Raw genomic sequence first — 14534 nt, 5'->3', positions numbered from 1 at the left:
AGCATTGGCTCTACTATTACACAGAACTAGCTGGCATGGCTAGAGTATACTCTATTCATTTTGTGGTTGATGTTAGTCTGTGGCTATGTCAGAGTCCAGGGACAAGATCACACACTTTCTCAAGGTTGTCTGATATTAACTCTCTGCTGCCATTTCCGTTAAGTTTCTATTCTGCGTTTCTTTATCTGGTTGTCACTAATGACACAAAGCCTTTGATTCTAAAGCAACGCCGGGAGAGAGAGGACGAGTCTGCCAGCACCAATCCCTCCATCCTTCTCCTCCTCATCCTCATCCCTTCCCTCTACCCCTCTCCTCCCTTCTCTCTACCCCCTTCCCACTATCCCTCTCCTCCCTTCTCTCCTCCCTTCTCCCTCCTCCCTTCCCTCTACCCCTCTCCTCCCTTCTCTCTATCCCTCTCCTCCCTTCTCTCTACACCCTTCCTTCTACCCCTCTACTCCCTTCTCTCTCCCCCTTCCCTCTATCCCTCTCCTCCCTTCTCTCTACCCCCTTCCCTCTACCCCTCTCCTCCATTCTCTCACCTCCCTTCCCTCTACCCCTCTCCTCCCTTCTCTCTACCCCTCTCCTCCCTTCTCTCTCCTCCCTTCCCTCTACCCCTCTCCTCCCCTCTCTCTCCTCCCTTCCCTCTCCTCCCCTCAAATCCTCTACTCCCTTCCATCTACCCCTCTCCTCCCTTCCCTCTACCCCTCTCCTCCCTTTTCTCTTCTCAACCCTCCATTCACCTCTCCTCTTCCAACTCCTCCTCCATTCACCTCCCCATCCCTCTCCTACTATCTCCTTCGCATCCCTCTCCTCTCCTATCCTCCCCTCCCTCAGCCTCTCCAGATTCAAGGCTGGTGGAGAAAAGGCATACTCTGAAGCCTTTCCTTCTAAGACAGCTGTTTTGTGGGTTATGTGGCGAGGACATCTGCCGATGGATGGGTGGATAGATAGTAGGCCATTACTACTACATAGAATCCAGTCATTTTCACACAAGGCTACAGGACTCAATGTCAGCCTAGCAGTCTGGCTGATATGGCTTACTATAGAGTCCTGGTGCTTTTTTATTGTCCCCCTTGACACTGTTCTTTTGATAGTAGTGCAGGATATTTTACTGGACCTGGGTTGGCAGGCATTACTGCTCTTCTGAGTCCAGTCATCGACCAGACAAGGCTACAGAAATAGAATTACAACAATGTACTGTTATTTTAAAGCGGCAATCTGAGATTTGAAAAACAACAGAGGTCAATGGCTATGTATCATTCATTTAAAAGTCCAGAAATGCATGTGTCAATCCCAGATTAACCCTTTTAAGTGTTCCAGTCAAATTGCCGTAGTCTAAATATATTTTTTTATCCTGTTCTAGTAATTACATTTTTATGGCAAAAGGACCATGTCACCGAACCCCACTGCGTGAGGATGAGTTGGTCAGTCTGTCTAGCTGATATGGCTGGCTATGATGAAATCCTTGTGCCTTTATTGTGGTCATTGACACACTTCTCTACCCAGCTGCCTGTGATCCACAATAATAGTTTATTATTTATTTCGTTTATTAACTTCAATGTCTTAAAACAGATATTCAGACCCCTTGACCTGTTCCACGTTTTTGTTACATTAGTCTTATTCTAAAATGGATTTTAAAAAATCCTCATCAATCTACCCACAATACCCCATAAAGACAAAGCAAAAACTGTTTTTGCTAATTTATTAAAAATTAAAAACGTAAATATCACATTTACGTACGTTTTCAGACCATTTACTCAGTACTTTGTTGAAGCACATTTGGCAGTCTTCTTGGATATGATGCTAAAGCTTGGCACACCTGTATTTGGGGAGTTTAAATATTATGGGGTATATTCTGTGTAGATTGCTGGCTATTTAAAAAAAAAAAAATCCAGTTAAGAATAAAGCTGTAACTTAACAACATGTGGAAAAGTCAAGGGGTCTGAATACTTTCCAAAGGCACTGTATGTAGAAAATCTATGAGAACTAACAATCACCAAAATAAGAGCTAGACAGTCAAGGAGAATTGCAAAGTCCAAAAACAATGAATATAGCAGTATATACACTACCGTTCAAAAGTTTGGGGTCACTTAGAAATGTCCTTGTTTTTTAAAGAAAAACAAGTTTTTAGTTGGTCCATTCATTTTTTTTACATTTTACCTTTATTTAACTAGGCAAGTCAGTTAAGAACACATTCTTATTTTCAATGACGGCCTAGGAACAGTGGGTTAACTGCCTGTTCAGGGGCAGAACAACAGATTTGTACCTTCTCAGCTCGGGGATTTGAACTTGCAACCTTCCGGTTACTAGTCCAACGCTCTAACCACTAGGCTACCCGGCTATACAGTGTAGACAATGTTAATGTTATAAACGACTATTGTAGCTGGAAACGGCAGATTTTTTATGAAATTTCTACATAGGCGTACAGAGGCCCATTATCAGCAACCATCTCTCCTGTGTTACAATGGCACGTTGTGTTAGCTAATCCAAGTTTATCATTTTAAAAAGCTAATTGATCATTAGAAAAACCTTTTGCATTTATGTTAGCACAGCTGAAAACTGTTGTCTGATTAAAGAAGCAATAAAACTGGTCTTCTTTAGACTAGTTGAGTATCTGGAGCATCAGCATTTGTTGGTTCGATTACAGGCTCAAAATGGCCAGAAACAAAGGACTTTCTTCTGAAACTCTTCAGTCTATTCTGTTGTGAGAAATGAAGGCTATTCCATGCGAGAAATTGCCAAGAAACGGAAGATCTCGTACAACGCTGTGTACTAATCCCTTCACAGAACAGTGCAAACTGTCTCTAACCAGAATAGAAAGAGGAGTGAGAGGCCCCGGTGCACAACTGAGCAAGAGGACAAGTACATTAGTGTCTAGTTTGAGAAAGTCCTCAACTGGCAGCTTTATTAAATAGTAGATATTCCATAAAAAATCTGCCGTTTCCAGCTACAATAGTCATTTACAACATTAACAATGTCTACACTGTATTTCGGATCAATTTGATGTTATTTTAATGGACAAAAAAATCTGCTTTTCTTTCAAAACAAGGACATTTCTAAGTGACCCCAAACTTTTGAACGGTAGTGTCATTTAATCTAATGTTTGAGAAAAATAACAGCATTAGCCATGGCAAAATGCACAGGAAATTATCTTTAAAACTGCAAACATTTCTCTCAGCTCCATGGAGAAATGTGTAGAATTGCAGGAATTTGGCTTAAATTCAAATATTTCTCTACACCGCCAAGAGGGGGGCCTCTAAAATGTTCTCTAAAATTCAGCCATTTCTAGGGGCAGAGACTGTAATGACGCTCTTACTGTGTGTAGATGGGCCACCAGCAGGTAAAGTACTGTACCTAACTTCTAGCTGAAGAACAGCCTGTTTCCTCTATGCTCATATCTCAACTCGAGGGAGTTTCCTGTGATGTTAAAATCTGTACTTTCATATTTGTTCAGTAACTCCTTAAGTGGAGATGTCAATGAAGAGAGACAGTTGATTACTGTTTCCAGTTTGCTCTCATTTGACCCAGAGTCATCAGTCAGTTTGTTAGGTACACCCATCTAGTACCTGATCGGACCCCCTTTTTCCTCCAGAACAGCCTGAATTCTTTGGGGCGTGGAAACATTGCTCAAGTGGTATCCAGGGACCTAACTTGTGCAAGGAAAACACTCCCCACACCATTACACCATCAATACCAGCATCTATTGTTGACACCAGGCAGGATGGGGCCATGGACTCATGCTGCTTATGCCAAATCTTGACTCTGCCATCAGCATGACGCAACAAGCACCAGGCAATGTTTTTCCTCTTTTCAATTGTCCAGTGTTGGTGATCATGTGTCCATGGAGCTGCTTCTTCTTGTTTTTAGCTGATATGAATAAAACCAGGTGTGGTTGTCCTGTGCAATAGCCCATCCGTGACAAGGACCGACGAGTAATGTGTTTCCGAGATGCCGTTTTGCACACCACTGTTGTACTGTGCTGTGATTGACCGGTTTGTGGCTGTTAGCTTGCACGATTCTTCCCATTCTCCTTCAACCTCCATCAAGCAGCTGTTTTGTCCCACAGGACTGCCGCTGACTGGATGTTTTTTGTTTTGTCACTCCATTCTCAGTAGATCCTAGACACTGTGGAAAAGCACAGGAGGCTACTGGCACTGGTGTGTCTGGCACCAACCATCATACCACGCACAAAGTCACTTAGTTCACTCATTTTTCCCATTTTAACTTTCAGTCAAACAGTTACTGATTGCCTGTCTACTTGCTTTATGTAGCAAGCCATGGTCATGTGACTGTCTTTAGGCGCAAACCATTTTTTTTAATGGGGGTGGTGTACCTAATAAACTGGCTTCTAACTGTATAAAGATGTATCACTATAATTTGACCCATTTGTACCAGCTTTTAGACTCCAACTGGATGCTAGCCAGCTGTCTATGTTTCAGATACTTATTGAATTGAATGTCAAGTGCTCCACTTGGGTTTGCAAATGAATTGACTCTGGCAAGGACTATTCACTTACTAGTAGTAATTTACTAAATGTGAACTGCAGCACAATCTGGTTAACAAATGATGGTCGTTCCTAGTGGGTTTTAGTACTGATGACGGCTCTATAAAAGATGAGCCCATATCCTGTATTCATACCACTGTGGTGTATTTATATAGAGATGCCTGTTCTCACATCCACCCTCCCATCTCTCTCTCTCTCCTCTCTCTTCTCTCTCTCTCTCCTCTCCTCTCTTCTCACTCTCTCTCTCCTCTCTTCTCACTCTCTCTCTCTCCTCTCTCCTCTCTTCTCACTCTCTCTCCTCTCTCTCCCCTCTCTCCTCTCTCTCCTCTCTCTCTCTCTGTCTCTCTCTCTCTCTGTCTCTCTCTCTCTCTCTGTCTCTCTCTCTCTCTCTCTGTCTCTCTCTCTCTCTCTACCTCTCTCTCTCTCTCCCGTCTCTCTCTCTCCGTCTCGTTCTCACTCACACCCCCCATCTCTCTCTCTCTCTGTCTCGTTCTCACTCACACCCCCCATCTCTCTCTCTCTGTCTCGTTCTCACTCACACCCTCCCATCTCTCTCTCTCTGTCTCGTTCTCACTCACACCCCCCATCTTTCTCTGTCTCGTTCTCACTCACACCCCCATCTCTCTCTCTCTCTGTCTCATTCTCACTCACACCCTCCCTTGTCTCTCTCCTACAGGCCAGAAACTCCTACTCCAAAGAGGTGGTGGCCATCAAGAAGATGTCCTACAATGGCAAACAGACCACCGAGGTGAGAGGACAACTCCAGCACACATTAAAGTCACTCACTGACTGCTATACTGGCTAAACCAACCAGCCAACTCACTCTGAAGTCACTCATTGACTGCTATACTGGCCAAACCGAGTCACTCAGTATGTCCACTATAACAGTCACACCTAAGGTTAACCTGTAGTGACGCCCAGCCCGTGAACGGGACCGTTATCATCATCTGACACTAATTAGCATAACGCAACGGACATAAATCTTCCTAGAAAATCTTCCTATTCATGAAAATCACAAGTTAAATATATTGGAACACAGCTTAGCCTTTTGTTAATCACCCTGTCATCTCAGATTTTCAAAATATGCTTTACAGCCAACACTAGACAAGCATTTGTGTAAGTTTATCATAGCCTAGCATAGCATTATGCCTTGCTAGCAGCAGGCAAACTTGTCACAGAAATCAGAAAAGCAATCAAATTAAATCGTTTACCTTTGATGAACTTTGGATGTTTTCACTTACGAGACTCCCAGGTAGACAGCCAAAGTTCATTTTTTCCCAAAATGTTTTTTTTGTAGGCAAAATAGCTCCGTTTGTTCTTCACGTTTGGCTGAGAAATCGCCCGGAAATTGAGGTCACCACAACGCCGAAAAATATTCAAAATTAGTCATTGGAACGCAGCGCTTTCAAAACCTTCTCAGGCTTTCGCCTGCAACATCAGTTCTTTTATACTCACAGACAATATTTTTACAGTTTTGGAAACATTAGTGTTTTCTATCCAAAGCTGTCAATTATATGCATATTCTAGCATCTTTTCCTGACAAAATATCCCGTTTAAAACGGGATATGAAAATACTGCCCCCTAACACCAAGAGGTTAAACATTCCTTGGCCAGCTCTCACTCGCTCAGAAGTCACTCGGACCACAGATGGTCACATCTCACTTTAAACTCAAACTAGAATGGTCATGCCTCAGGCTTTGAAACGGTACTAACTTACTTGGAACTCATTCCCACTGTCTGCTTTATCAGTCACACCTCAGTCCTTGAAACAGAGGTTCAACTTTCCATGGACAACACTCCTTCCCTATGGACACAACACACTCCTTCCCCATGCACAACTCACTATCTTTGAACTCACAACCTGGCCTTTCGAACGGTCACATATCAGGCATTGTAACAGAGGTTCGACATTCCCTGTGATCCACAAGGCCTTGTGTTGACATTTTTGTTAGGATTGGGGTCAAAGGTTAGGTTCAAACTCCTCTCTTGTGTAATTGTAACTGACCTATCCATAAACTCTCTCTCTCCCTCTCCTTCCTTTTCTCTTCAGAAATGGCAGGACATCATCAAGGAGGTCAAGTTTTTGGAGCAGCTGCACCACCCAAACACCATTGAGTATAAAGGCTGCTACTTGAAAGATAACACTGCCTGGGTCAGTGGACTGTGGCAGAGCTGCATCAATTTCAATTCAATTATAAAGGCTTTATTGGCATGTGAAACATATGTTTACATTTCCAAAGCAAGTGAAATAGATAATAAACAACAAAATTGAACAGTAAACATTGCACTCACAAAATAGAGACATTTCAAATGTCATATTATGTCTCTATACAGTGTTGTAACAATGTGCAAATGGTTAAAGTACAAAGGGAAAATAAATAAACATAAATATGGGTTGTATTTACAATGGTGTTTGTTCTTCACCGATTGGCCTTTTCTTGTGGCAATAGGTCACCAATCTTGCTGCTGTGATCTCACACTGTGGTATTTCACCCAGTAGATATGGGAGTTTATCAAAATTGGATTTGCTTTCAAATTCTTTCTGGGTCTGTGTTGTCTGAGTGAAATATGTGTCTTTAATATGGTCATACATTGGGCAGGAGGTTAGGAAGTGCAGCTCAGTTTCCACCTCATTTTGTGGGCAGGCTCTCTCTCTTTCTCTCCACCATTCTTTCACACATTGTCTCTCTTCACTCTTTCAATTTTATGTTATAAACTTCTGACCTCTGACCTTTCTCTCTGTCTCTTCCAGCTGGTGATGGAGTACTGCCTAGGCTCCGCATCAGATTTACTAGAGGGTGAGTAGTGCACACACACACAGCTCATCCAAAGAACATTTTTGGCTACAAAATCCAAACACAACGAAAATAGCTGGATGCTTTTGGAGCATGTGCTCAATGAATCTATTAACCTGTTGTAACTACCCATCCAGTGTCCGGGATCGTTGTCATTATCTGACACTAATTAGCATAACGCAACATAAATATTACTAGAAAATATTCCTATTAATGAAATCACAAGTGAAATATATTGAAACACAGCTTAGCCTTTTGTTAATCACCTTGTCATCTCAGATTTAGAAAATATGCTTTACAGCCAAAGCAAGACAAGCATTTTGTGTAAGTTTATCGATAGCCTAGCATAGCATTATGTCCAGCTAGCAGTAGGCAACTTGGTCACGAAAATTAGAAAAGCAATCAAATTAAATTGTTTACTTTTGATGAGCTTCGGATGTTTTCACTCACGAGACTCCCAGTTAGATAGCAAATGTTCCTTTTTTCCAAAAATATTATTTTTGTAGGCGAAATAGCTCCGTTTGTTCTTCACGTTTGGCTGAGAAATCAACCTGAAATTGCGGTCACGAAAACGCTGAATATTCCAAATTAGCTCCATAATATCGACAGAAACATGGCAAACGTTGTTTATAATCAATCCTCAAGGTGTTTTTCAAATATCCATTTGATAATATATCCACCGGGACAATTGGCTTTTCCGAGTGGAAAAATGGCTACCTCTGTATTTTACGCAAGAATCACTCTGCCATATAATCGCTTGCGCTCATTCTTCAACATAAATGCGTGAAACTACGTCAAAATGCTGTAGACACCTTGGGGAATACGTAGAAAAAGTAATCTGGTTGATAGCCCATTCACTGCTCAATAGGGACGCAATGGAACGCAGAGCTTTCAAAACATGAGTCACTTCCGGATTGGATTTTTCTCAGGCTTTCGCCTGGAATATCAGTTCTGTTATACTCACAGACAATATTTTTACAGTTTTGGAAACTTTAAGGTGTTTTCTATCCCAAGCTGTCAATTATATGCATATTCTAGCATATTGTCCTGACAAAATAGCCCGTTTACTCTGGGAATGTTATTTTTCCAAAAATGAAAATACTGCCCCCTAGTTACAAGAAGTTTAATGATTCAACATTCATGGTTAGAGATGAGCCTTTTCTCTAACCTCTCCACTCAATATTCCACTATGAATGTTCCTGTTCAGTCTCCCAACATTCCTGACCTTGCTCCGACTCGTGTGTGTGTGTGTGTGTGTGTGTGTGTGTGTGTGTGTGTGTGTGTGTGTGTGTGTGTGTGTGTGTGTGTGTGTGTGTGTGTGTGTGTGTGTGTGTGTGTGTGTGTGTATATAATTAATGTCCCTTTTTCAGGACCCTGTCTTTCAAAGATAATTCATAAAAATCCAAATAACTTCACAGATCTTCATTGTAAAGGGTTTAACCTTTCTAGCGCATGCGGAACCCCTCGACAACATTCCCCTGAAAAGGCAGCGCAAAAATATTTTTACGAAATATGTAACTTTCACACATTAACAAGCCCAATACAGCAAATGAAAGATGAACTTCTTGTTAATCTACCCATCGTGTACGATTTCAAAAATGCTTTACAGCGAAAGCACAACATATGATTATGTTAGATCACCGCCAACTCAAAAAAACACACAGCCATTTTTCCGGTCACAAAAAGCAGAAATATAGATCAAATTAATCACTAACCTTTGATGATCTTCATCAGATGACACTCATAGGACATCATGTTACACAATACATGTATGTTTTATTCGATAATGTGCATATTTATATCCAAAAATCTCAGTTTACATTGGCACGTTACGTGCAATAATGTTTTGATTCCAAAACATCCGGTGATTTTGCAGAAATACTCATAATAAACATTGATAAAAGAAACAAGTGTTATTCATAGAATTAAAGATAGACTTCTCCTTAATGCAACCGCTGTGTCAGATTTCAAAAGAACTTTACGGAAAAAGCATAATCTGACAACGGCGCTCAGAGCCCAATCCAGCCAGAAAAATATCTGCCAATTTGGAGTCAACAGAAGTTAGAAATAACACAATAAATATTCACTTACCTTTGATGATCTTCATCAGAAGGCACTCCCAGGAATCCCAGTTTGACAATAAATGACTGATTTGTTCCATAAAGTTCCATAAAGTCCATCATTTATGTCACAATAGCCACTTGTTGTTAGCATGTTCAGCCCAGTAATCCATCTTCATGAGGCTTGAGCACTTCGTCCAGACAAAAACTCGAAAAGTTCCATTACAGGTCGTAGAAACAAGTTAAATGATGTATGGAATCAATCTTTAGGATGTTTTTAACATAAAACATCAATAATGTTCCAACCGGAGAATTCCTATGTCTGAAGAAAAGCACTGGAACGAGAGTTAACTCTGTCGGGAGCTCACGTCACTGAGACACTCTGCCAGACCACTGACTCAAACAGCTCTCATGAGCCCCTGCTTTATAGTATAATCCTCAAATCAGTTTCTAAAGACGGTTGACATCTAGTGGAAGCCGTAGGAAGTGCAACATAACCAATATCCCACTGTATCTTCAATAGGGGCTGAGTTGAAAAACTACAAACCTCAGATATCCCACTTCTCAGTTTTTCGCCTGCCATATGAGTTCTGTTATACTCACAGACATCATTCAAACAGTTTTAGAAACTTCAGAGTGGTTTCTATCCAATACTAATAATAGATTTGCATATATTAGCATCTGGGACAGAGTAGGAGGCAGTTTACTCTGGGCACGCTATTCATCCAAAAGTGAAAATGCTGCCCCCTATCCCAAAAAGGTTAAACACTGTTTCCCATACTTGTTCAATGAACCATAAACAATTAATGAACATGCACCTGTGGAACAGTCGTTAAGAAACTAACAGCTTACAGACGGTAGTCAATTAAGGTCACAGTTATGAAAACTTAGGACACTAAAAAGGCCTTTCTACTGACTCTAAAAAACACCAAAAGAAAGATGCCCAGGGTCCCTTCTCATCTGCGTGAACATGCCTTAGGCATGCTGCAAGGAGGCATGCAGATGTTGCCAGGGCAATAAATTGCAATGTCCGTACTGTGAGACACCTAAGACAGCACTACAGGAAGACAGGGCGGACAGCTGATTGTCCTGGCAGTGGCAGACCATATGTAACAACACCTGCACAGGATCGGTACATCCAAACATTACACCTGCGGGACAGGCACAGGATGGCAACAACAACTGCCCGAGTTACATCAGGAACGCACAATCCCTCCATCAGTGCTCAGACTCTCTGCAATAGGCTGAGAGAAGCTGGACTGAGGGCTTTTAGGCCTGTTGTAAGGCAGGTCCTCACCAGACATCACCGGCAACAACGTCAGTGCTCTTCACTGACAAGTCGTGGTTTTGTCTCACCTGGGTGATGGTCGGATTCACGTTTATCTTACAAGGAATGAGCGTTACACCAAGGCCTGTACTCTGGAGGGGGATCGATTTGCAGGTGGAGGGTCCGTCATGGTCTGGGGGCGGTGTGTCACTGCATCATCGGACTGAGCTTGTTGTCATTGCAGGCAATCTCAACGCTGTGCGTTACAGGGAAGACATCCTCCTCCCTCGTGTGGTACCCTTCCTGACGGCTCATCCTGACATAACCCTCCAGCATGACAATGCCACCAGCCATACTGCTAATTCTGTGCGGAATTTCCTGCAATACAGGAATGTCAGTGTTCTGCCATGGCCAGCAAAGAGCCCGGATCTCAATCCCATTGAGCACATCTGGGACCTGTTGGATCGGAGGGTGAGGGCTAGGGCCGTTCCCTCAAGAAATGTCCAGGAACTTGCAGGTGCCTTGGTGGAAGAGTGGGGTAACATCTCACAGCAAGAACTGGCAAATCTGGTCCAATCCATGAGGAGGAGATGCATTGCAGTACTTAATGCAGCTGGTGGCCACACCAGATACTGACTAATACTTTAGATTTTGAATCCCTCTTTGTTCAGGGACATATTATTCCATTTCTGTTAGTCACATGTCTGTGGAACTTGTTCAGTTTGTCTGTTGTTGAATCTTGTTATGTTCATACAAATATTTACACATGTTAAGTTTGCTGAAAATAAACACAGTTGACAGTGAGAGGACGTTTTTGCTGAGTTTATATATACAGTGCCTTGCGAAAGTATTCGGCCCCCTTGAACTTTGTGACCTTTTGCCACATTTCAGGCTTCAAACATAAAGATATAAAACTGTATTTTTTTGTGAAGAATCAACAACAAGTGGGACACAATCATGAAGTGGAACGACATTTATTGGATATTTCAAACTTTTTTAACAAATCAAAAACTGAAAAATTGGGCGTGCAAAATTATTCAGCCCCCTTAAGTTAATACTTTGTAGCGCCACCTTTTGCTGCGATTACAGCTGTAAGTCGCTTGGGGTATGTCTCTATCAGTTTTGCACATCGAGAGACTGAAATTTTTTCCCATTCCTCCTTGCAAAACAGATCGAGCTCAGTGAGGTTGGATGGAGAGCATTTGTGAACAGCAGTTTTCAGTTCTTTCCACAGATTCTTGATTGGATTCAGGTCTGGACTTTGACTTGGCCATTCTAACACCTGGATATGTTTACTTTTGAACCATTCCATTGTAGATTTTGCTTTATGTTTTGGATCATTGTCTTGTTGGAAGACAAATCTCCGTCCCAGTCTCAGGTCTTTTGCAGACTCCATCAGGAGTCCATCATTCTTCCAGAATGGTCCTGTATTTGGCTCCATCCATCTTCCCATCAATTTTAACCATCTTCCCTGTCCCTGATGAAGAAAAGCAGGCCTAAACCATGATGCTGCCACCACCATGTTTGACAGTGGGGATGGTGTGTTCAGGGTGTTGCTTTCACGCCAAACATAACGTTTTGCATTGTTGCCAAAAAGTTCAATTTTGGTTTCATCTGCCCAGAGCACCTTCTTCCACATGTTTGGTGTGTCTCCCAGGTGGCTTGTGGCAAACTTTAAACAACACTTTTTATGGATATCTTTAAGAAATGGCTTTCTTCTTGCCACTCTTCCATAAAGGCCAGATTTGTGCAATATACGACTGATTGTTGTCCTATGGACAGAGTCTCCCACCTCAGCTGTAGATCTCTGCAGTTCATCCAGAGTGATCATGGGCCTCTTGGCTGCATCTCTGATCAGTCTTCTCCTTGTATGAGCTGAACGTTTAGAGGGACGGCCAGGTCTTGGTAGATTTGCAGTGGTTTGATTCTCCTTCCATTTCAATATTATCGCTTGCACAGTGCTCCTTGGGATGTTTAAAGCTTGGGAAATATTTTTGTATCCAAATCCGGCTTTAAACTTCTTCACAACAGTATCTCGGACCTGCCTGGTGTGTTCCTTGTTCTTCATGATGCTCTCTGCGCTTTTAACGGACCTCTCAGACTATCACAGTGCAGGTGCATTTATACGGAGACGTGATTACACACAGGTGGATTGTATTTATCATCATTAGTCATTTAGGTCAACATTGGATCATTCAGAGATCCTCACTGAACTTCTGGAGAGAGTTTGCTGCACTGAAAGTAAAGGGGCTGAATAATTTTGCACGCCCAATTTTTCAGTTTTTGATTTGTTAAAAAAGTTTGAAATATCCAATAAATGTCGTTCCACTTCATGATTGTGTCCCACTTGTTGTTGATTCTTCACAAAGAAATACAGTTTTATATCTTTATGTTTGAAGCCTGAAATGTGGCAAAAGGTCGCAAAGTTCAAGGGGGCCGAATACTTTCGCAAGCCACTGTATATATATATCTCTCTCTATATATATAGCACTTGTGTTTGTGTCCCATCCTGGCTGTCATGGATACCATTTTAAACAGCCATGGTGGTGTGTGTGTGTGAAGTGCTGTTGATAGTTCTCCACTGTAGTTCCACTTTGCCATTTGACTCCTTGGCAAGGCTTCGCTCTACTAGCCTGGTCCCAGATCTGTTTGCTCTGTCTTAACACCTCTCTATAGTCATTGCGTTAGCAAGACGGCACAAACAGATCTGGGACCAGGCTATAGTTCTACCAGAGCCCTGAATGTTTTTTATAACCCTAATATCCCAACCCTTTACCCAATAGGCAGTTGCTGTTGGGGTTGTTTGTGGCTGTGTGTAAATCAGGAAGGGCAGATTACTGTACCCTGTGTCTCTAGATAGCTCTGATGGTTTTCCCCTTCTGTTTTATTTTTCTATCCTCTCTAGTTCATAAGAAACCGCTCCAAGAGGTTGAAATTGCTGCCATAACCCATGGTGCCTTGCAGGGACTGGCTTACCTACATTCCCGTAATATGATTCACAGGTGAGTGTTTCCACATTTAAAATGTTCCTCGACAACAAAATTTGAACTGATGCTGAGACGATAAGTGGTGTCTGTTTTCACAGCTAGGTAATAATAACGTTATCAGAGAACTGTATCAGAGCGGTTATATCTGGCAATCCTTATCTCAGTTCCATGTGCATTCCAACAAGCCCTCTTGAACGTCACTAACGGAAAATGGTATTACGTGCTGAAGCCCGTATCATTTTACTATGCTCCCATAAATACACGTGCTACTCTTTTATTATACACAAATAGGATAGGCATCCACTATTACAGTAGTAATTCCCAAGCCCTAAATTCTCTGGCAAGCATCGTTTTACTACAGGTCGTTATGTCACTGATTAAAATGTTCAAAAGTTGAGGACAAAATGTCTTAAATAAAAATGATTCCCTACAGAATTTCATAAATTAATTGTAAGGTTTTATGCCTCAAAAGTAGACTTTACAAGTGTCCTCTCACTGTTTTCTGTGCTCAAGGAAATGTCTTTATTAATAATCTGGAGTTGTTATTCACAACGTTTCAACCACATTCTTCCTGGAGTTGAGCATCTGTCGTGTGCTTTTTGGATATATATCATAGATAAATAAATAACAAAGAAAGAAAAGTATACTACAAACATATTGTAACACTTTACGGTGTCCGTCTTTATTTGTGCATTCATGAATCCTTTATAAAGGCTACATAATGTGTCCTAACAATATCCCACCACCCTGACCATGTTGTCCCTTCTCTCTTTCTCGCGCTCTCTAGAGATGTAAAAGCTGGAAACATCCTGCTAACAGAGCCTGGCCTGGTCAAACTGGCAGACTTCGGCTCTGCCTCTATAGCTTCTCCTGCCAACTCCTTCGTAGGAACACCTTACTGGTCAGTACCTAACACAACAC

The 14534-nt window shown here is 41.9% G+C and overlaps 1 protein-coding gene across 2 annotated transcripts in view; it reads left to right on the top strand.

Annotated features, from left to right (window-relative positions):
- Positions 1 to 14534, top strand: part of LOC110535115 (serine/threonine-protein kinase TAO3) — a 150409-nt gene that overhangs the window by 83338 nt on the left and 52537 nt on the right. For both annotated transcript variants that reach the window (XM_036936323.1, XM_036936324.1), the window contains exons 4-8: positions 5181 to 5252; positions 6555 to 6656; positions 7257 to 7302; positions 13532 to 13628; positions 14401 to 14514. In XM_036936323.1, coding sequence (XP_036792218.1) covers positions 5181 to 5252; positions 6555 to 6656; positions 7257 to 7302; positions 13532 to 13628; positions 14401 to 14514 — 431 coding nt within the window. The remainder of the gene's footprint in view (positions 1 to 5180; positions 5253 to 6554; positions 6657 to 7256; positions 7303 to 13531; positions 13629 to 14400; positions 14515 to 14534) is intronic.

This window comes from Oncorhynchus mykiss, chromosome 11, assembly GCF_013265735.2.
Source record: "Oncorhynchus mykiss isolate Arlee chromosome 11, USDA_OmykA_1.1, whole genome shotgun sequence".
Classification (NCBI taxonomy): domain Eukaryota; kingdom Metazoa; phylum Chordata; class Actinopteri; order Salmoniformes; family Salmonidae; genus Oncorhynchus; species Oncorhynchus mykiss.
This window is presented reverse-complemented; position numbering and strand designations above follow the sequence as displayed.